Source organism: Antedon mediterranea, chromosome 2 (assembly GCF_964355755.1).
Source record: "Antedon mediterranea chromosome 2, ecAntMedi1.1, whole genome shotgun sequence".
In the NCBI taxonomy this organism is placed as follows: Eukaryota; Metazoa; Echinodermata; class Crinoidea; order Comatulida; family Antedonidae; genus Antedon; species Antedon mediterranea.
The window spans coordinates 14,492,443-14,514,751 of NC_092671.1; the positions used below are offsets into that span (position 1 = coordinate 14,492,443).

The 22,309-nt window shown below is 31.0% G+C and overlaps 1 protein-coding gene across 1 annotated transcript; it reads left to right on the forward strand.

Moving 5' to 3' along the window:
- Window positions 1-140: 140 nt before the first annotated feature.
- LOC140040502 (ubiquitin carboxyl-terminal hydrolase 47-like) lies at window positions 141-21,289 on the forward strand. The gene is made up of 26 exons (XM_072086489.1): window positions 141-330; window positions 1,060-1,254; window positions 1,825-1,935; window positions 2,029-2,197; window positions 2,346-2,442; window positions 2,819-2,961; window positions 3,141-3,280; window positions 3,746-3,835; window positions 4,141-4,334; window positions 4,619-4,685; window positions 5,178-5,395; window positions 5,822-6,009; window positions 6,850-7,067; window positions 7,274-7,481; window positions 10,763-10,878; window positions 11,444-11,563; window positions 11,964-12,093; window positions 12,419-12,946; window positions 13,283-13,374; window positions 14,129-14,293; window positions 14,690-14,805; window positions 16,711-16,829; window positions 17,390-17,520; window positions 17,809-17,987; window positions 19,152-19,223; window positions 20,105-21,289. The coding sequence occupies exons 1-26, from the start codon at window positions 301-303 to the stop codon at window positions 20,190-20,192; spliced, it is 3,924 nt and encodes a 1,307-aa protein (XP_071942590.1). The 5' UTR covers window positions 141-300; the 3' UTR covers window positions 20,193-21,289.
- The last annotated feature ends 1,020 nt before the right edge of the window (window positions 21,290-22,309 follow it).

The window sequence follows — 22,309 nt, forward strand, 5'->3', positions numbered from 1 at the left end:
GAGTTATCAATCGAAATTAAATATATTTTTATTACATATAGTAAACAATATTATTCTCCTTATAGTTAACAACAAATATATGTTCTTTTGCCTAGAATATTTAAACTATAAAAATAATTATTTGACATGGGTTCAACCTTTCTATGGGAAATTCTGTGTTTATTCCAATTATTTCCGGTCGTGATATATTGATGGTGATATGGTCTTCGTTTCTAAGTTTAAAGTTTGATATCTTAAAGTACATGGTTAGTTTCAAAATAATGACCTGAATTCACAATAGACTTATTCTTCGTTTCCACTATGGTACCCGGTGAGGTTATTTTAGCCGAGGTAAGATAAAGAATGGAATTGCATGCATCATTATTAGGCCCAACGCCACCCATCCGCTGAACATGATGATTGTCCAAAAAAAAAAATTAGAGCTAGTCCTAGCCTAGGCCTACTAGATAAATATGAAGACTTTTTTTAACATAGGCTCAGGCTCACTAATATAATTGTAAAAATATCACCAACTGATTGCAAACGCACGCGGCTACTGTACTATTTTTTTAATTAATACTAAAACTACTTAAAACACACTAGAAGGCCTATTAGTAATAGACTAAATAGTATACAACAATATATTATTATTATAAAATTGTCTATTTTTTGGTAGTTAAGTTCATGAGTTATAATAAAACAGAAAATGGCAATAATGATTCATCATTTTTGCACCTATCATACACTGCCGTTTGAGGTACTATATTTATATTTATATTTATAGTGTGGATGGATGATATTTGTCTTTAAAGTAAATGCATTAAAAAGAAAGGATACTTTTGAAACTTGCTGTCACAGTCGAAATAGTATTAAACTACTACTAGTACAGACACCCACCTAATTAATAATAAATAGACCTAAAATGATTTAATAATGTTTACAAACATACTAATACAGTACATACAATAATTTACTATATACTGTAAATAGAATTTTACATGTTGTATGCTTTACATTTACAATGCTGTTCCTGATTTTCTTTTCAATTAATAATTCAATATAATATTTACATCTTTTAAGGGATCCAGTCTGAATGACCCAAAGGTTTTATGCCTCATTAAAGATATAACAAGTCCTCTTTTACCTCGATGGAACATCAACCTGCCAGCCTCAACCTCTGCAATAGACCTATACAAGGATGTTGCAAAGAAAGTCAATTACCAGCTCAACTCATTTACACTTGTCTGGTTCTCTGAATCTGAAGATAATGAGGGTGTAAGTTAACATGTCTTAAAGCTTTGTTCCCACTGCAAAAATTATCCGGGTATGCAACATAACACCACAATGTAAGAAAGTCTCGCTTCCCTGCCATACAAGAAGTTGAATCTCACCACTGCGTGACGTGCAGACAACGGTGCTGTATAAATCTATAGCACAGTGTTGACGTCATCTGTCCTATTTGTGTCATGCAAGTTTTATGTTCTTACATCTATTGTGTCTACAGTATGTCCTTGCATTAAGTCCTTGTGGAAACCAAGATTAAATAATTTGTTTTTCTTTTGTAGCACTGTGATTTTAGATAATATTATTAGCCGATTCTTGGTAACCTGTATAATTTGTCCAGTAATATCATAATGTATCATATGTGGTGCTTGTATCATGCTAACGTTAGGCTCGCTCAAGTCTATGATACAAGGCCAAATGTAATACATACTGTACTGTATGTTTATGATACTGGACAGATTATGTCACACGGTGTGTGGAGATATAGCACAGCAAATTTGGTGATTATGTTCCTAAGTTAAAAACATAAAGTGTTTTATTTTTCTGACTTTGTGTTTTCAGGTTGATATATACAGTTGTGGAAACAAGTCATTAATGGACATTGGCTTTTTACCAAATAACAAACGAAATACTCTGCAAATTCGAGACAAAGATGGTCTACAGCCAGTGTTGGTATGTCCAATTTAAAATACCCTTCATTTTAAAATTTTAGGAAATTTTAAGTTAATTTAGTCACATAACAAACATGCATTAATTTTGATGTAGATTGGTACTGATGCGGCATCAGGAACAGATCATGAGATGGCGCCAATCATTAGCGTTGATGACACAAGCCCGGTGACATCACCGATACTAGACCAGGCCTCTGGGTCAAGTAGCATGAACCCAACATATGACTACTCCTATGCTTCAGTCATCAATAAATCCGACACAGGTATACATTTACTTATATTATCCATAGGCCAATATATGTCATTTGAATGAACATTATACACCCATGACAGAAATGAAAGCTACATTGATAAGAATAATGCTAATTTAAGAAAAGAAATAACAGTAACATTACTAATTGTTTTTCACAGGTTATGTCGGGTTGGTGAATCAAGCAATGACCTGTTACCTAAACAGTCTATTACAAACTCTCTTCATGACACCAGAGTTTAGGAATGCTATTTATAGGTAAATGTAGTCATTCAATTATTCAATTCTCTATACCAGATTTGTCAAAAAGTAGTATTTATTTTGCTTTAAATACCTATACCACTAGTATGCTGCATTATTGAAGTATATTTTCATACATGTTTGATCAAAATATGACCGGGGTAATGTACAGCGCTTATCACAATATTACGCGCTTTATAAATCCAGGATATTATTAATTATTTTTATTAGTATGTTTTGTGTTAGTGTATTGTAGAAAAGTCATACCGGCATCAGTACCATTTTAATGTCAGATTATAGCTAATCATGACAAGGTATTACACTGCTGCAATGTGTCTACATTAAAACTAGCTTTAGTTCTTGTTCTAACATTTCAAGCGTTATTTTATAACAGGTGGAAGTACACAAGAAATGAGTCGTCATCATCTAACATCCCATACCAGTTACAAAGGTTATTTTCAGTCATGCAAACAAGTAAGAAAAGAGCTGTTGAAACAATGGACATTACTAGGAGTTTTGGATGGGACAGTTCAGAAGGTAAGTGAAATATTAAATCTTAAGCTTTGTCTACACTATCAAACTTTATGTGACAAAAAAATGTGATGTGCTCATATATGGACATGATGATGTCATATCACTACCATATTTGATTAATGACATAATAAAAATAAAGATTGCACATAATTCTAAAGTTTTCAAGTTTATGTATTAAATAGTTTGGCAGCAGCATGATGTCCAGGAGCTATGCCGTGTAATGTTTGATGCTTTGGAAAAAACATGGAAAAAAACAGATCAGGCAAATCTTATCAATGACCTCTATCAAGGTCAGATGAAAGACTATGTAAAATGTTTAGAGGTAAATCAATTTTTGTTACTTTTGTTACAATAAAATAAAAACTATGAACTTGGTTACTTCATGGTGCTTTATTACTACAAATTTCATCAGGTAAAGCCTGCTTTCCATAAAATTGCTACACGACAGAACGTAGCGATTCTATGGAAACGCTAGAATTTATCGGGGATCAAGTATGCGAGCGCTAAATATTCTTTGGTACACGTATACGATTCATCGCTGACACAATCGGCAAAGTTCAACCATGTTCAACTTTGCCGATTTGACTGCGATGAATCGGGGAGCCTTCCCGATTGCGTCGGCGACATCTGCGCGTGTAGCGATTTTAATGGAAACGCTGTAGCGAAACCAGGCTTAATGTATAAGTATAATATATGAATTTAATTTTTATGATGCTATTTTGTTATATTAACTTGGAATGAAATAATAAATTAAGGACATTTTTATTAGTAATTAATTTTCTTCCAGTGTGGATATGAGAGTGCTAGAAATGACACATATTTGGATATTCCTCTTGTTATAAGGCCATTTGGATCGAATGAGTCCTATAGTAGTGTTGTAAGTATTAAAATTAGTGAGTTTTTGCATGTTATTTTTAACATGATTTCCCAACATGCAGTGCACAAGCTCAACATGATATATGCATTGTGTTCCATCTTGAAGTGAAATCAAAACACAACTGACCGCTATACTACTCTGCTATATATATAGTATGCAAGTGAGTAGAATGTTGATGTCAATATGTCTAATTAATATGTTTATTCCCATAGTACTGAGGTATTTTAAATTTATATTTACCAAATATGCTCCAATTTCTAAGTTCTATTCCTCATACTAATTCTGCGCTATTTTGAATATTTTAGGAAGATGCACTGAAAGCGTTTGTTTCTCCTGAAACTTTAAACGAGTCAAACCAGTATTTTTGTGAGAAATGTAACAAAAAGAATGACGCTCACAAGGGGTTAAAGTTCATAACCTTCCCCTACTTTCTTACACTGCAGCTGAAACGATTTGACTTTGATTATTCTACTATGCATAGGATTAAACTGAATGACAAGTAAGACAAACTGTATGTGATTTAGATTGAGAATTAGATTATTGAATAGATATATATTCTATATTTTGCTAGTGCTTTTGACATAGCTCATATCAGGTACTGTAAAAAGAACAGATTGAATATTGTTTCCTATACCGAATACCGTAGTACAATTTTCAGCAAAGGGATAGAGGTGTACAGTATATGAATCTTTCACTTCAAACCAGTGTAAACCTGATATTTAATTTCCATTTATTCCACAAACTATATTACATTTGAAATGTATTGTTTTTTTTATTATTTAGAATGACTTTTCCTGACATTTTAGATCTAAATAGCTTTATTGACGAGGATGAACAGATGCCAAGTTCAGTGAGTATTTCTGTATTTTATTAGTCAATTAAATATAGGCCAACCAAATTATTTAATAAATAATTAAGTAAAGCAAAACATATTTTGTAGTAGTAATTTGATTGGTGATCTTTACAAGTATCTGCTGAGATCAGGGCACTTCCCCTTCTTATCCCATAATATTTATACATTTAATAATATACTATATTATATATTATTTATTCTTTATACTGAGTAGCCTCTTCAGTCAAAGACTGTTCTCCTAGAGTGGCCTAGTGTATAGTATTATGATAAGTTTGTGACAGTGGCTGTGTGTGAATTAGTATACCGAGGTAACCCCCTACTCGTCTCGAAAGATCTACTAGGTTCTTTAAAGTGCACAAGAACCATATGTGTACACTGGACCTACGGTTTATAATTCTTATCGAGAAGAATTGTTCTACCACCAAAACCATGGAGCGAGTGTGCCTCGAACCATTGCTATATCTAAAAGCATAGTGTTGTTTATTTAAGGAGAATACAGAAACTAGTGAAATGAATCACACTGCTCACAACAACCAAGAGGAAACGAATGATGAGGCAGACAAATTAAACAAGGCTGCATCGATGGTAGCAACGAATACTAAGAACAAGAGAGAACAAGAGAACAGAGGACCGTATGTCTATGAGCTATTCTCAATCATGATTCATTCTGGAAGTGCAGCAGGAGGCCACTACTATGCATATATCAAGTGAGACAATCATATCACATAATCATTTCATTTATTTTGTCTCCATAAAAATACAATTAAAAAGTGGACAAAGAACAAGAGAAATCAACACACACAACCAGGCAGAGACAGGATTCCTAGAAAGTGAACTTAATCACTATCTACTAGGTCTCCTATTGCACTGATCTCTCTCACTTTCGAACAACAGAACTTGCATTCGTAGGAACCCTTTCATTCATATTATTTTCTATAGTTGAACCCCTATTAAAGGGATGCCCTAAGGACCAACAAGTGTTTCCTTACTGTAATAGAGATGTCCCTTGAATAGGGGTTGACCATAGTGTTAAAACGTTGCCTCTCAATTGTTTCACAGAAAAGTGAGTGTCCCCTTAATACACGTCTATTAAGGTCTACTGTAGTTGAAATATAAATTATTTTATATAATAGGTCATTTACTGATGGATTATGGTATTGCTTCAATGATCAACATGTAACAAGGATAACGTACGATGACATTCGGAAAACATATGGTGGCGGTGTTTCAGGCTATAGAGGTTGCTACTCGTCTGCATACTCTAGCTCAACTAACGCTTACATGTTGATGTATCGACAGGTTGATCCAAAACGAAATAAAAGTAGGTGAAAATGTTTTTATTTTGTGTGTTTGTTTAAGATAATGTTTAGTAGGCTCTCCCCACTAATAGTTGAGTTACCCCTCCCCACCAACAGTTGAATAGGTTCTTCACAATAACAGTTGAGTTACCCCTTCCCAATAACAGTTGAGTAGGCTCTCCCCACTAACAGTTGAGTTACCCCTCCCCAATAACAGTTGCGTAGGCTCTCCCCACTAACAGTTGAGTTACCCCTCCTTAATAACAGTTGAGTTACCCCTCCCCACTAACAGTTGAGTTACCCCTCCCCACTAACAGTTGAATAGTCTCTTCACAATAATAGTTAAGTTACCCCTCCCCAATAACAGTTGAGTTACCTCTCCCCAATAACAGTTGAGTTACCTCTTCCCAATAACAATTGAGTTACCTCTCCCCAATAACAGTTGAGTTACCTCTTCCCAATAACAGTTGAGTTACCTCTCCCCAATAACAGTTGAGTTTCCTCTCCCCAATAACAGTTGAGTTACCTCTCCCCAATAACAGTTGAGTAGGATTTTTACAATAACAGTTGAGTTACCTCTTCCCAATAACAGTTGAGTTACCTCTCCCCAATAACAGTTGAGTTACCTCTCCCCAATAACAGTTGAGTTACCTCTCCCCAATAACAGTTGAGTTACCTCTCCTCAATAACAGTTGAGTAGGATCTTCACAACAACAGTTAAGTTATTCAACAGTACCACAAATAAGTCAAGTGTGGCATTCAAACAAATCTGTTTGAGTTGGAGAAGTCTTAAATTCATGACTAAATTTATTCTATTCTCATAAAATTTAACCTCTATACTTTTTATTGTTTTAAATATTTAGCATTTGTCTCTGTGCAAGACTTTCCTGAACATTTACTTAAACTGATGGAAGAGATGAAGCAGGTTGAGGAGACGGAAAAGAAACAGAGGGAAGTAGAGAAGAACACATGCAAGATCAAGTTGTTTGGTCTGCATCCTGAAACCAACAAACTTCTGGATGCTAAGCTTGAGGTTCATAAAGATAAGACATTGGTAGAGGCTACAGAAATGGCTCACAAGGTATGAACCAATATTAGCATATACACTTTACTTTATTTAAAAAAAAATAATACTACAGAACCTTTCCTTCATATTTCTTACATTTATTATATTATTTATTTTTTCTTTCTCCTTATCGTCTTTCTGTTACATTATATTTTAAGCAATAGTAATTTACTTTATGCTAAGTTAATTTATACTGTGTCAACCACATTTGCTGTTTTCAGCTCCTGGAATTTGAAGATACTGTTCCTGTGACACAATGTAGACTGGTGAAATATGATGAGTACAATGATGCGCTTGAAAAATCTTACGAAGGCGAGGAACAAACACTGATGGGTGAACTACTGGGTGGGGTCAAGTCACAATACCTGTTTGATTTGTTTCTTGAAACACGTAAAGAAGACGAAGAGTTTCAGGTGTACAAATATGGAGGTATGCTAATTAATTTAATTTTGTTCTTTAGAAAAGATAAACATATAAGTAAACCTAATTTGTTTTTCTTTAAAATGATATCCATAAATTAAAAAGGTGCTACAAGATTTTATTCACAGATTATCTACATTAAATTCTAAATTAAATAACAAATTCTAATATTACCAGTTGCATTTAAAGTTATTAATGTATATTGATCTGCAGTGAACTTTTGACTAATTGGTTAAATACTTTTTATTGTATGATCAACATAGAAAGTAGGTTCAGTTTGCACACTTTTTACTTAAGAAGAAAAGACCATACAGCTGTCAAAATGAATAGGTGGGTACCTCGTTATGGCCTCAGTTGTTGCCATTCAAATTGCCTTGTGATTTACAGGTAGTTGTACAGAAAATGATCTATATAAGAAAAGAGGCTTTAAGAAGTTAGTGTAGTGCTATATTTGTGTTCATACAGGACTTTCCAATTAGCTTCATCATATACTGAACACAGGAGTAAAGTTGTGAATTGAATCAAATTGCTGTTGACATACTTATACTTTTTATACTTTTCTGTATATATTTTATCTTAAACTTACCAATTAATAGAGAAAAAAAAACAATTAACAATCACTTATATGATTCTGGAAAGTATTATACCTAGGTAATAATCAAACATTAAAGAAGATTGGTGTATTCTTGAAGAGATTTGTGTTTTGTTAATTAGAATGCTCCAAAAAATGGATTAGGATTTTTTACTACTTACTAGACTGTATATAAATGATTTTTATTTGTATTTTGAATCTGGCAAATATAAATCATAAATTATACTGTATTATATAAATCATGATAAGATTCAGCCAATTTTTTGTAATTTTCCTTTGCATTTAATAACTATATTAAGATATTTCATCGTAATAGATTTATCGTTTTAAAAACCTTCGTAGTAATAAATCTTCTGAGCTACTAAAAATAAAATAACTGCATGTTTGTTCAGAGATATATACTGAAGGAGGTAGCACATTAATGTAGTATATCATGTTTATAGAAGATTTAAGTTCTATTGCTTAGAGCCAAAAGGACATGGTTCATAGGTCAGTTCACTTCTGAGCAGTTTGACATTAAATTATGTTTTACTTTGCATGTTTAAGGACTGATTTTACCTATAAGCGTTTAAAGTATAATTTATATCTAAATTTCTATTTTGTAAATTTATGAAACATAATAATAAACCTAATGCAAACTATTTACTGAAATTTAGAAGTTTTTTTCCATAAAAGGAATGACAAACAAAGTAATAGAAAAAAAAAAAATATTTTCTATTAAATATTTAATAATTAAAAAAACTTTGTAGGAAACATTTTACTTCCTATTTAATAAAACTATTTAAATGTTGGATACTACATGACTGTAACATGTGTTTGTACCGACGGTGATAGTATGCCATCATATAGAATGAATCCTGGATTTGATGTGCACCTGTTAAACTCTGTATAAAGAGTAACGGAAGGAAGGAAATGTACCTCTTAGCACCCACATATTTCATCTTAGAATGTATAAATCTTATTTTGATAGAAAGAAAAAAAATAATTCATGGGAACAAAATTAGTGAACTAATTTTCCCTTTACTTGAAAGTCAGGTGGTAAATCACTCCAAATTTTAGGATGAACTCATTTCTCTCACATAAAATATGTTTACATTTTCTTGGTGTTAAAGTACTGTAGTCTAGTACATAGTAATAAAGTTTGCTACTGTATACATATTTGAATCATCTTACTTTAAAATGAAATGTTATTTAATAATGTTAAATGTTATCAATAATATTGATGTTTACACCTTATTGAAAGAGAATATTATGAGAAGTACTCATAATGATTAGGACAATAGCCATAATTGTAGAAAACACATTATTTGAATATATGGTAGATACAATCTACCTTCTAAATTCAAGAACAATTAACCAAAAATTGCAGCAAAATATAAATTTTAAACAAAAAATAAGGAGCTTTACTTAAAAAAATCATTCAGTTGTTTTATGACACTAATTTGAATGACAACTTTTGGTATGCTACAACATTCTCTATCAATTGCTGTAAGCTGTTGTATTCCAGACTTGAACAGCTAAAATAATTGGCAGAATTTATGACACCACTTGTTTTAAGTCATGTTTTCTCATGGGACCAGATGTAAAACTCTGCCAGATTTATGCAGGATTTATCAATAGTCATCTGAAAATGAATATTTGTGTGGACATGTACAGTACATGGTCTAAAGCCTATGCTGTAGTCTTCCTATATTTATTATGACATAAGACAGACATTATTTTTTCTATTAATGTACTGAGGTTACGCATACAAACAATATGACATAGGTCCCTGAAGATTTCTACAGTTTTAGAGAACCAAGCAAGTTGAATTCTTGGTTTGTAGGAATGTCATTGTATTGATCAATACAGTATACAGTCAATTCTAGAAATATTTTTGTCTTAATTAGAAACTCTCCCAAAGCTTTGAAAGCGTTGATGTATCTTCAAAAGATTAGGGCATATTTGGCTTTTAGAGTAGACACCAAAATCATTTTTCACCACCCACCTCAATTCACAGATCGTCGTGTTTTATATTAATAATTATATTTATAGCATCTTTGCCTCGTCTGTTTTTAACCTCTCACTACGGCCTTAAAAATATTGAAAGTGGATGGCAGAACATCTGAAAAAGCCTCATACTCATAGGATAGTTACCAATTGTAAAAGGAAGAAACTGTGAATTTGTGTGGGAAGAATATATGCTGGGTTAATCCGAAACAAATAATTAATAATGTGGATATTACTAATCATGATTTGTCTTTTTATCTTTCATGAATTAATAAAATATTTAACAATATACCCGGTATTTTAAGAATAATATTTATGACAAAAATGAACGAATCATGTTTTAACAAGTTTTTATAGTGCTTTGCTATTAAAAGCTCATTAAATTTATTTTTAAACGTTGATAATTTAGACTACCATTAGGTGGCTATAAAAAATAGTGTTACCAAAGTACAACATACATTTATTAGTAAATATTGTAATCATTATTATTGCTTATTTTATCAAAAGAGTTGAAGACATTTTTAGTATTCTCAGATGAAGTACATTTTTGTTATGAACAATCCATCCATTTATATAATTGCACAAATCTAGAAACGGAAAATGAAAGCAAAACATTATTCAGATTGTCTTTAGCCAAGATTATTGTCAAATAATAGTCATTCAATTTGACCAAACATTGGATTTTCATATTAACTGTAATTCATTGTAGGTGTAACACTACGAGTGTCAGTGATTGACCTGAAGGAGGAGTATATTAGCAACCCAATTACTATCAGAGCTTATCTAACCATGTCTGTCAAAGAGCTGAAGAACACCATATCTACTGTAAGTCAAATTGCTACTGTTGTAAATGTTTTTTTCAAAAACAAAACATGACAGACACAGCGGTAACACACAAAAAACCCAAAAAAAGATTCTGCAATAAACAATTCAACTGCGATCTAAGTACATTGTTCTTAAAAATATATATATTTTCCCCCTGAACAATGTAAAGTTAAGTAATTAAAACTACTACAAAATGTAAATGTTCTATCCTGATAGGGTAGAAGACTAAACCCCTGTGAAAATCCATTTTTTTAACACAATCACAATAATTCAGTTGTTATTATTATTAATTCTCCCATGTTGTCTTGTATAGACTGCATTTGACGCTGTTGAGTCCATTTATACAGCTATACATATATGGAATTCTACTAGGATTTAAAAGATCATCCCACATCATTCTGTTTTTCTTTCTGTTATGTTATATTGTTCATACTGGAAATAATACAGATACATGTAACAAATGTTATTAAGTTAGAGATAAACACAACAGCAACCACTGTTTTGAGTGTTACTTAGTAAATATAGTAGCTTAATTTTTATGGCTAGAAATCATTATTTTTTTTAGAAAACTGGTCTTCCTCTGGAAAGTATGCGAGTAGTATTAGAGAAATACTACAATGATCTGAGACTGTTAGCAGCTCCAAGTAAAACACTGCAAGCTGAGAACTTTGCTAAGAGTAATAAGGTATAACAATCTTGGCATATATATACTTAATATATGCAATCCCTAGAAAATGGATTATTTGAAATAAATCTAAATATGATTATTAGACAAAATACTAAAGAAGAATGTAGAGCGAGGTCATTAAAGGTCATTTTTAATCATAGCCATTTAATTCTGATTAAATTAATAAAATTATAGAACAAATTTAGTTACTTATTTTTACATCAAGGACAAAGATTTGTTTGTACCTCTAAATCTCTCAACGCATTCCTCTTTAATTTTTAAAAATACTTAATAAATTCCATACTATTGCATTGAAATATGGTAAATTATTTTTAATTAAATAGTGGAGTCAGTTTTAATTGTATTTTTGTAATACCAAAACATAGATAATAATAAATATATTTTGTTGTTTTTACAGGTGTATGTAGAATGCAATGATGGTGCGGATGCGTTGCTTTCGTTTCCTCAATCAAAACTACATAAAATACTTGATCGCCATGCAAACACAATACGATTGTTCGTAACTCTTCCACCTCTTCAACCAAATTGTTAGTAAATAATTTCATTTTTATAAACCAATAGTCTGTTATCTTATTTGCTATTATAACACACCAAAGTGTATCCTTGTCATTTGATTGACTAATTATGACGACCCCTCGTTAGTCAATCAGAATTCCGTATTATTGACATGACCGTTGTTATCCTCATAATATTACAGTATAATATTAAATACGATTTGTTGAAAACAAGTCGAAACGTCCTACACGTACTGTATTCATGAATTAACACATAGTTAATATAAAAACCAGATTAAAAACAATGTATGTTCAATATTTGGCCTTTTTATTATTTGTATGTTGTTATCTTTTACAGCAAAAACTATATCACCAAATAATGTTGATAATCAAGAAAATGCAATAGAGAAATCTTTAGGAAATCTTCAAATTGATCAGAAAGATTGTAAAAATCATGACAATGCAACAAACTCTATAGGATCTGGTATCACAACTACAGAAACACAAGGACAAAGTGACAATGAGATAGCCTCATACAGGGAGGCTACAAAAATCAATGATGCAGAATTAAATAGTTTATTAAGTAAAGACAAAAATAAAGATACTGAAATATGCGATAGCAAAACTTCAGAAGAAACGTCCAACAAGCAAGAATCTGAAACAAATAATGATGCATCATTAACAAAAACAAATTCTGAAAAACGTGATAATGACGATAAAGAAAAGGATGATAGCTGTCCAGAGAAAGAATTCAAAGAGGACTGGGACAATGAAATTAACTCTACAAATGCAGAGGATGAAGAATCATCATCGTTGAATTGTGAAAATAAAAAGCAATGGTATTTTAAAACTGGGGAATGTGTAGAGCCATCAACGGAAAGTCGAGGTACTAAATTTGTAGTATTGGTATCATTAGTGTTCTTCCCTAAACTGTTATACAACAACATTTTGTTTATAAATAAATGTCAAATATCAAATAAATAGTAATAAAAGCATTTATAATGCATTGTATAAATACAAATAAAATTGCTTATAAGTGCAGTACATACAATTACAATAGATTAAAACTACTGTATATTAATGTGTACATTCAAATGTATTAAATAAAAAAGATAAGTATTTTAGATTAGATAGAGTATGTCACCAGAAAAATTCAGTAATAGAGCTCTGCTGACTTGCATTTATATACTCATAACCTTCAATTATACATTATTTTTTTTAGTGATTGACGTTCAAGTTGATAAGAGGATAACATTGAAAGCATTCAAGAATTGTCTGGAACCTCTAGTTGGAGTGTCATCGCAAAATTTTAAGGTTTATATATTTTTATTAATATATTTCATTTTGACATTGAATGAATCAAGTCACTGTCAAGTAACATGAGCAGAGGTAACCTTAACGTTTTTAAATGAAACAAAATAAACTTAATTAATCTATCCAGCTATCTAAGATTGTTACTTAGTGCTATTCTTGGTGATGAATGCAAGATTAAGAGATACCAGCCAATTCTGTACTTAGTTCATTCAAAGTAAATATTAAGTACATCTGTCAATGCAATATGAATAAATATCGATATAATAATAAATATCCTGGATTTATATGGCGCCTAATGTTGTGAAACCTCTAAGTGCTGAACATTATTTTTTGCATCAAACATGTATGGAAACATACTTCCATAATGCAGCTAGTAATCAGTTCAAAGTTGTGTCTTAATCAAACCGGGTACCCATTTTTATACACCTGGGTTGAGAAAGCCAAACGTATGTAAAGTATCTTGCCTAAAGATACAAGCAGGAGTTGGGTTAGAACCACGATCTCGCGATCAGTTGTCCAACGTCCAACACACTGCGCCACACACACTTATTTAAAATTAAATCATTATTAACCATTTTAATTGAATTCAAGTACTGTACTCACATGAACAAAAAAATTAATGGGTCGGGAGTTGAAGGTATTAAAATAATCTGTAAACTGGGTTGAATACTTTAAAGGTGGGTGTTCTTGTCTTGGTTGTACATCTGTGATTCCGCAAAATATTGTTTTAATGAGCGTTTTCCTTTTCTTTCAGATATATAGAGTTTATGCAAACAATCAAGAGTTTGAAATAGTACGATTAACAGACACTTTGCAGTCACATAGTGATGAGGGGAAGATATCAGTTAAATTAGGAAGAGCATTAAAGAAAGGAGAATGTAGAGTTAAAGTTTTCCTTCTATCTCCTAATGAGGCAGAAGTACGTATATTAATAGTTTATTACACTTTTCTTCTAAAAATAATAATAATAGTAGCATTGGGGCCCAGATCACAATTTTCTTCTTACCAAAAAGTAAGCTTTGATCTGCTATTGAAAAATAGTACAACATATTTGGAGAACCCAAAGAAGTATATACTCTTTGAAAAAATAATAATTGTTATATTGTACATATGCATCATGATGACTAACCTTCGCAAATAATAATTTTGAAGTACTGTATTTTTTTCATCAACAATAATTAGCATCAAAGTTAAAGGAAGAAATAAATTTGCAAATAAGTGTTTAAATAGTGTATTCATTAACAGGATACCTTGAACACTTAGGCAGCTGCTGTTCACATATCTATCATCTACTTAACACAATTTCCTTTTACAGCCTTGCAAGTTCTTGTTTGATTGGATACTGGCAAAAGGGCAAACCGTGAGGTCATCCAAGATTGAGATACAGGTAGAACTGAAACGATCCTCCGATTTAGACATTCCATTGAATAGGTGAGAACTGGTTAATTTACGTCAAGTTGTAGGTGTTGTGGTGGACACTACAGTAGTGTGTTGTCTTGTAAATTGCATGTTTCATCCTAATTTATAAATGTGTTTTATTAGTCTTCTTTGAAGAAAGAAGAACAGATCCACTGGAAAAGCATAATTAAAAATGTGCTTTAGTTTGTGGTCCGCAGTTAAAATCCTCGTAGATTCCACATTCCATCGTTTTATATAGAACATATCTTGGACACATATATGTCTAGGTTTTGGGATAACAAAACGGATATATAACACATCTTCAATCCCCTAAATATGACACATGATTACATTTACTGACAATATAGATGGAATTATATTAGTATACAGTCATAATGAAGATATGAATCACTCATTATTTGGGCATACAACCAACATTTATTAAATTAAATTACATTGAATTATTTTAAGTAATGTTTTTTAAGTAATTTTAAAGTAGTTTTTTTCTTTGGTGAAGGAAATAATCCACTATTAATTAATTGGTTAATTGGTATATTGACGTATTCCAGAATTTACAGACCTAGATATGTCACTTATATTATATATCAATTGATAATACCAACATTAACTTATTTTCATGAAATTATATTTTAAATCAAATTTTAAATAGACTCATCATACAAATGTCACTAATACAGTATTATTAAATAGTCAGATCATAATTATTTAATGTTATTTATTAATTTTAAGTAAATATATTTTTTTATAATTTTTTGGTAACAATGAAAGAAGGCTTGATCCCGATAAAGGAGGACTTGTGTTACATGTTACTTATTTTTTCTTTTGGATTTATTATTAAAAATTATATAGCAATTAATTATTAAACACAATTGCCAGCTACACTACAATATCTAGAATACGACTAAATACAATTACAATACAATTGATACTGCACCTAATCCTATATAAGATTAGCATGTAGTTTGGGCAATGACTATGTCAGATACTAAAACCATACCATAGTGGTACAGAAAAAAAAATTTTTAAAACATTACGATTGTACAATATTCTACGTTTGAATTCAAAAGATTCAAATTTGCTTTTTCGAATGTTGCATTTAAAGGTGAATCGTAAATCTGTTCATTAATTCATAACATCAGAGAAAGTTGTAATACCAATCAAATCTATTCAAATACAACAATCACTAATGTTCATCATGGGACTCGTAGTCCAGTAAAAATCGCAGGAGAGATCTTACTAAACATCGTTCATAAATTCAACATGTCAAAACTCAGCTAGAACACTTACATGAGAACAAAAACTTGGAACATGCAGAATATTTAATGGGTGGGTTTAGTTGAGATTTTAACAATGTCATTACATTTGACAGGGTGGTGTGAATGTAGTTACACTTGTATTCTTTTACTACCGATTGTAGCCTATCGGATATGAATAACAACGCGAAGACATGACTTGGCCGAAATCTCAATCAAGAAGCATGATATTTAGCTGAAGAGTTAGATTAAGATTAGATGGAAGTGAAAGAGTAGTGAATTGAGGCATGCTGAAGGATTAACCATACCTCCCATTATGTCTCTTTGGATTTTATCTCATCTTTAGCAGTATTATTCCTTATTATCATGACAGACATGTGTCACTGTTTATATATTGTCTTTTGATATATACTATTCAAACTTTTAAGTACAATAAAAATGTATTATATTTGAAAAGGCCAAATGCATATTGCATTACCAAGAAAATAGACAAGTTAATGCTACTGTTTTGTTGTGTGGTATGATTTGATATAAAACATGTTTTTTAAATTTTCTTTTTCCACTGAGAATAGGGACTTGTATTGAAGGTTTCGTTTTGATTTTTTTTAAATGTCCTCTATATTTTCACTTTTTGTGAATCTAATAATAAATCCATATTTTTCAGGCTACGTTTGCGGAAGAAAAGTTGGAAGAATCCAGCCGCTGTGTATGTGGACACTCAAGTATACGATGAAGATATACCCATATTTAGCAATTGGGAGTTGTTTGTGGAAATCTTACAAGGTGAGACTATCTAATATACTTACTGTCAGTAGATTACAGTAATTTAAATATAAGTTTAGTCTCTACCAACATATCAAAAATGTATTGTATTGATGGGTTTACCACATTAGGGTTTGGAGAGCCACTAAACAGTGTTTGTTTACGCTTTTGGTAATCCTGCTAACCTTTGTGAAGAGTAATCCTTTTATTAATAGCTAAATACTGTTTTCCCGTAATTAATTATATACATATTAATGTATGGCAAAATAAATGATAATAATTAATTATATTAAAGAAATGATTTCAACAATATAATAAGCAGTCAATATATTAGAAAAAAGGATATAATAGATTCTGTAACTATTTACAGCCCTAGTAAAAATGACTGTCAGTTCATTTTTTGAAGAAGTACATGTTTGTTTCAATTAGAGATTAACAAATATAAACTATTGATTACTATCATTGTGATTATGACACACATATCATACATGTCAGTGTTAATACTAAGGTCTTAATATCAATGATGACATCTCCTCAAATCCTATCTACCCACTAGCTTCACTCTTTTATTTTCTTCTTAGAACCAGAAAAGGTTGAGTCATCTGGACAACTTGTTTTATTTGTAAGAAGATGGCTTCCTTCACAATTCAAGCTGGAGCCATTTCAGGAAGTGATTTTAGACGATTGTACAGTCGTGGAGCTAAGGAAGCAGGCAAGTCTTCTTTAATTATATCTACGAGATTTTCATTTTTGTAAATTCGATATGTCGTCTTTGGTCATGGCTTCATTTCCTACCATGTTTTACCAAAAAGCGTTTAAAACTGACTCTAATTAGGGCGTAATTGGAAGTAACTGAAATGAAGTTAGGCTATGTTTTTTCTTCTTGTGTATCTAGTATTGATTGACTTTAAATTATGTATTTATAGAAGATATCAGTAAATCTCTATGAAATGTTGATATATAAATAAATAAATTGTACTATATTTGATTCACTTGACAGATTGGTGTTATTAGTGGTATATCTACTGATTGTATAGACTTTGCAAAAGGACGTGGTGCATTTCCCTCCGAGATATCCCTCCTAGAAATGCAGACGGATTTGGAGTGGAATCCACATGTCACGACACTCAACTCTTGGCCTCTGTACATCACCGATGATGGTGCTGTTATATATTACAGGTAAGTCTTGCCTTTCAAACAATATAAAAATGATTTTATTTATTTCCAGATATTTTTTTTAAATTTTAAATAATTTGTTTATTGTTTTGCTTTATTTTCTATAGTATCTATCTAATCTGCTTCCTCCAAAATAAATATTAAAAGATTAAGGATTTGTAAAATGTGAGATGATTGTGCAAACGTGTCGAAAGTTCCTTAACCTTTCATATATTGACACCATCAGTTCAGAGAATTACATCCTTCTATTGGGGTCATTAAACTGATATTAAATTTAAATTAAATCTTAGTCAAATCTATACATAATATACAAATCATTATATATATATATTATTTTGTGATTGGATGAAAGAGCTTCAGATGATTAAATGTATTTTCAACTGTTTCAGGATATTGCCATTAACTAGTATAATAACTTTAAATATTGTAGCAAGAAATACTCATCCCAAATTAAGTTATATTTATAAACAGGGGTCAAATTAAATTGACCTACTTTACTTTGTAGTCATGATTTTCATATTCTTATTATTTGTTTGGAATTTTATTTCAACCATTATGTTTTATTTACATTTTTAAGTGTGTTTTGTTAATTACGAACCCCCTTAAATGTTTTTTATATGTTACTTTTATAGGATTATTAATAGTGATTTATTCCCTGTGAGAAATGACCCTCAGGACATATCCGGTTGTATCAACTTCTATTCGCGTCCCATGTCTCTGCTTTTCTTTACTTGTCTACAGAGAGGGGTTCATGCTGCATCAACTCCTTACTTCCCCTTTCTCTACTCCTCTTCTAATTATTCTGACAGTGCTTGTTCAAACTATAATTGATTAATTTTATTTTATAGATCAAATCAAATTTAAAATTAGATCATTCTACTTATCAGCTAAGAGCGATGTATTCCCATGATCAAAATTAAAATAATAAATGTAATAAATGCTTTATGTTTAAACATGTTTTGTAGTGTTTCAATTATTTTCAAAGAAAACTGATCAGGTCAGCTAATCTCACACAGATTATTTTTCCTATTATGAAAAATACCAACAAAAGATACTTTCTAACTAAAAAAAAATGTTTAATCTTGGTGCATACTGCTTATTCAGTGGAAACCAGATATCAGTAAGAAAAAAAATACCTAATATGAATGGATTATTTTTTTTAATTAGGGATAGTAAAGAGGAACTCATTGATCTAACAGAGGAACAGAAGAAAGAAATTCGCAAAAAAGAAAATGCCAGGTATTGAAATTACTATGATAATATTGGTTGGTTGTACTTTTTATAATCCAAATATACATAATATAGTTACTTAGAAGTATTCAAGTATTTTTACTATTATATTAATTATAATATTCACTCGTATTAAATTGTTTTTCATTGATAAAATCCTACACTAGACATAATATATGAACTAAAAAAAATTAAATTATAAAACAAATACATTTATAATTTAATTCTGAATTGTTTTGAAAAATAAAATTATTGTAAACCCATTCAATAGATAACCAAATATAGAGCATAATTTTAATATGGTATACGGTATCATATAAATACAATGTAAAGTCATGAGGGATAGATAAATATGAGCCATTGTAACATGAAATAGATTATAGGCCAAACGTTGTACTTCAGCTGATATCTTTATCTTCGATACTGACAATAATAAGCCTTATACGTGAGCATGGTTTCCTGTCAAAAATATATGTTGCTTTCTAAGCAATGTAGCAACAAAATGTGTCATGCAAAATTGTTTTCAAAATGATTTTTTTTGTCATTGGCCAAAAAATTCCTTTTATGAAAAGGGTTTTACATCATGAAGTGCTAACTAGAGTGAGCACGACTTCAAACAGACTTTTTGGTTGGACACTTGATGGTTCTTCTCTATGGCATTTACTTAATGAGCTTTGTTGGAGTTGTATAATATCCCTGATTTAGTATAGCACATTTCATGAGTGTAGCTAGGTGGGCTGCATTATAACTACACAATGTGAAACTTTAAAAAGTTGGCATCCCTATTGCCTCAACCATTACATTTGTAGCCAAGTTAGGCATCTGTATCAGACCAAACTTCCTTTTATTTTATTCTAATTGATCATTTGTGACATTAAATCCTTTTTCAGGCTTAACAGGACAGGTCACAAAATTATCTATTCACCTCGCAAGGAAAGAGCTTTGAAAATTTATACGGATATTCCATCGTCGCCATGAATCCGTCATTAACAAGGACATGTTGATATCCCACAATATTGACATTTTGTAGAAGGACAGCAAATCAACTATCCACATCTCGGGATGTTGATAGTTTTATGTAAAAGTCAACTTTCAACATCCCAGGATGTTGCTATGTTATACAATTGTTGTAACCTTGTTATTCAAAGATGTCAGTGGAGGACATTTTAAGAACTCTGCTTGATAACTCCCGACATCAAATCAACAGTTTCCATCGCAGGATGTTGCCATTTTCATTTATGGTAATAATGATAAACTTATATAAAACTTGTTATTCAAAGTTGTCAGTTCAGGAAATCTAAAGAACACGGTTCGATAACTCATCATGTCAGTAAAATTAGTATAATGATGATGTTGATCAATTGATTTTAAGGTTTTGACAGTTATTTGCTTTCTTGGAATACTGCAGATGACCTTTTTTGCAATAACCGAGAAATTCAGTGTACCTTGCACATTTTAGTTACACCATTATTAAGGAGGGTATAATTATTGCTTAAGTTAAGCCTTGCCTAACCCAGCTACCTGTACTTTTATCTTAAGCATTGTGTTTTGTCAACTTACATGAGTATGTAAGCAACTATATTGCTTAGAGTTATTGAAAAATCCGGAACTGGCTTAAGATGATTTTTTTTGCTAAGGAATTAAAAAAAATCTGGTCAGTTTTTAAATTATGCAAATAAACACCATCATCATTTCTTACATGGAAATGTTTAACAATCGTAGTATAGTAATAACTTTATTTCAAACCAGTCGTGAAATGAATTTTCAAAACAAGTTTTTGACAGAAATATATTATATTAGGATTTTTCTTTAATGTGTCACAGTATTTACACTTTATGTAATTTCATAATTTGTTATAATACATTGAACTTTGTATTCAATATAATCATTTTATTACTAAATTTCTTTTCAATTCGAGAAGATATACAGTATAATTCTGGAAGATCCCTATATACACGGTTGTCTTTGGCATGTGTTGTGGTAGTACAGTCGATTAATTTAAATCACTTTAATGTAAGACCCATAATGTAACAGTACAGCTAATTTTTATTCAATAAATATTCAATAATCATTGAGTACATGTTTGTCTATTGTGTGTACATCAAATCCATCTTACTTTTTTCAAACTACTGTAAAACCAATCATTGTGACACACCTAATAAGGGGACACTTTCCTGTTAAATGAACAAGGGTCACTACTATCAACCCCTATTTAGGGGACACCACATTAAGGGATCCTGAATGTATCCCCTTAATAGGGGTTCTACTGCATGTAAATTTTGCTTTTGATGATCCCTAACCCTTTTGTGACATAATCCAAATAACATAATACTGTAATAACATATGAGCAACAAGACCACAAGCCAATGTAAGAATTGAAGAAAATATATTTTGTAGTTCAGTAAAAATGTTGTGTATTTCCTTGTATGTATAAATCAAGCGGAGTACAATAAATTTGACAGTTGTTGCGGTAACTGTTAAATATGTCTCAACATTGCGTTCTGTTCAATATAAATCCTGGTTTAGGCAGGACTTTCATACATTCTGATTTTAACCTAGTAATCACAAGACTGACATCGTTAATAGAAATCATAAATGTAAATTCATTAGTAGAACTTGTATATAGGGTACACATTTGAGACCCAACATAATGTCCCTTTAATATGAGTACTGTATCCTAGTTTCCTACTGAAACAAAGATGCAATGCAATGCAATGAATCAAATGGTAATATTGTTATTATAATATAATGGTAAGCTCTGTCTACACCATTAAACTATAGTTTGACAAAAAAGTGTGATGTGCCCAAATATGGTAGTGATATGACATCATTGTGTCTATATATGGGCACATCACATTTTTTTGTCACATAAAGTTTGGCAATATAGACAAAGATAGATTTAGACTATTATATTAAATTGGACAAAAATTAATACTGTATGACAAAACATTGAATTCACTAAATGTTTAATGCATCTTCAAATATTCAAAGTTATCAGTACAGGAAAATGTTATATCATCTGCGATATTAAATTATGTCCTCATAACATCAATTTGAAAGAAAATATTTTAGCCAACTACATTGGATTAGAGTGG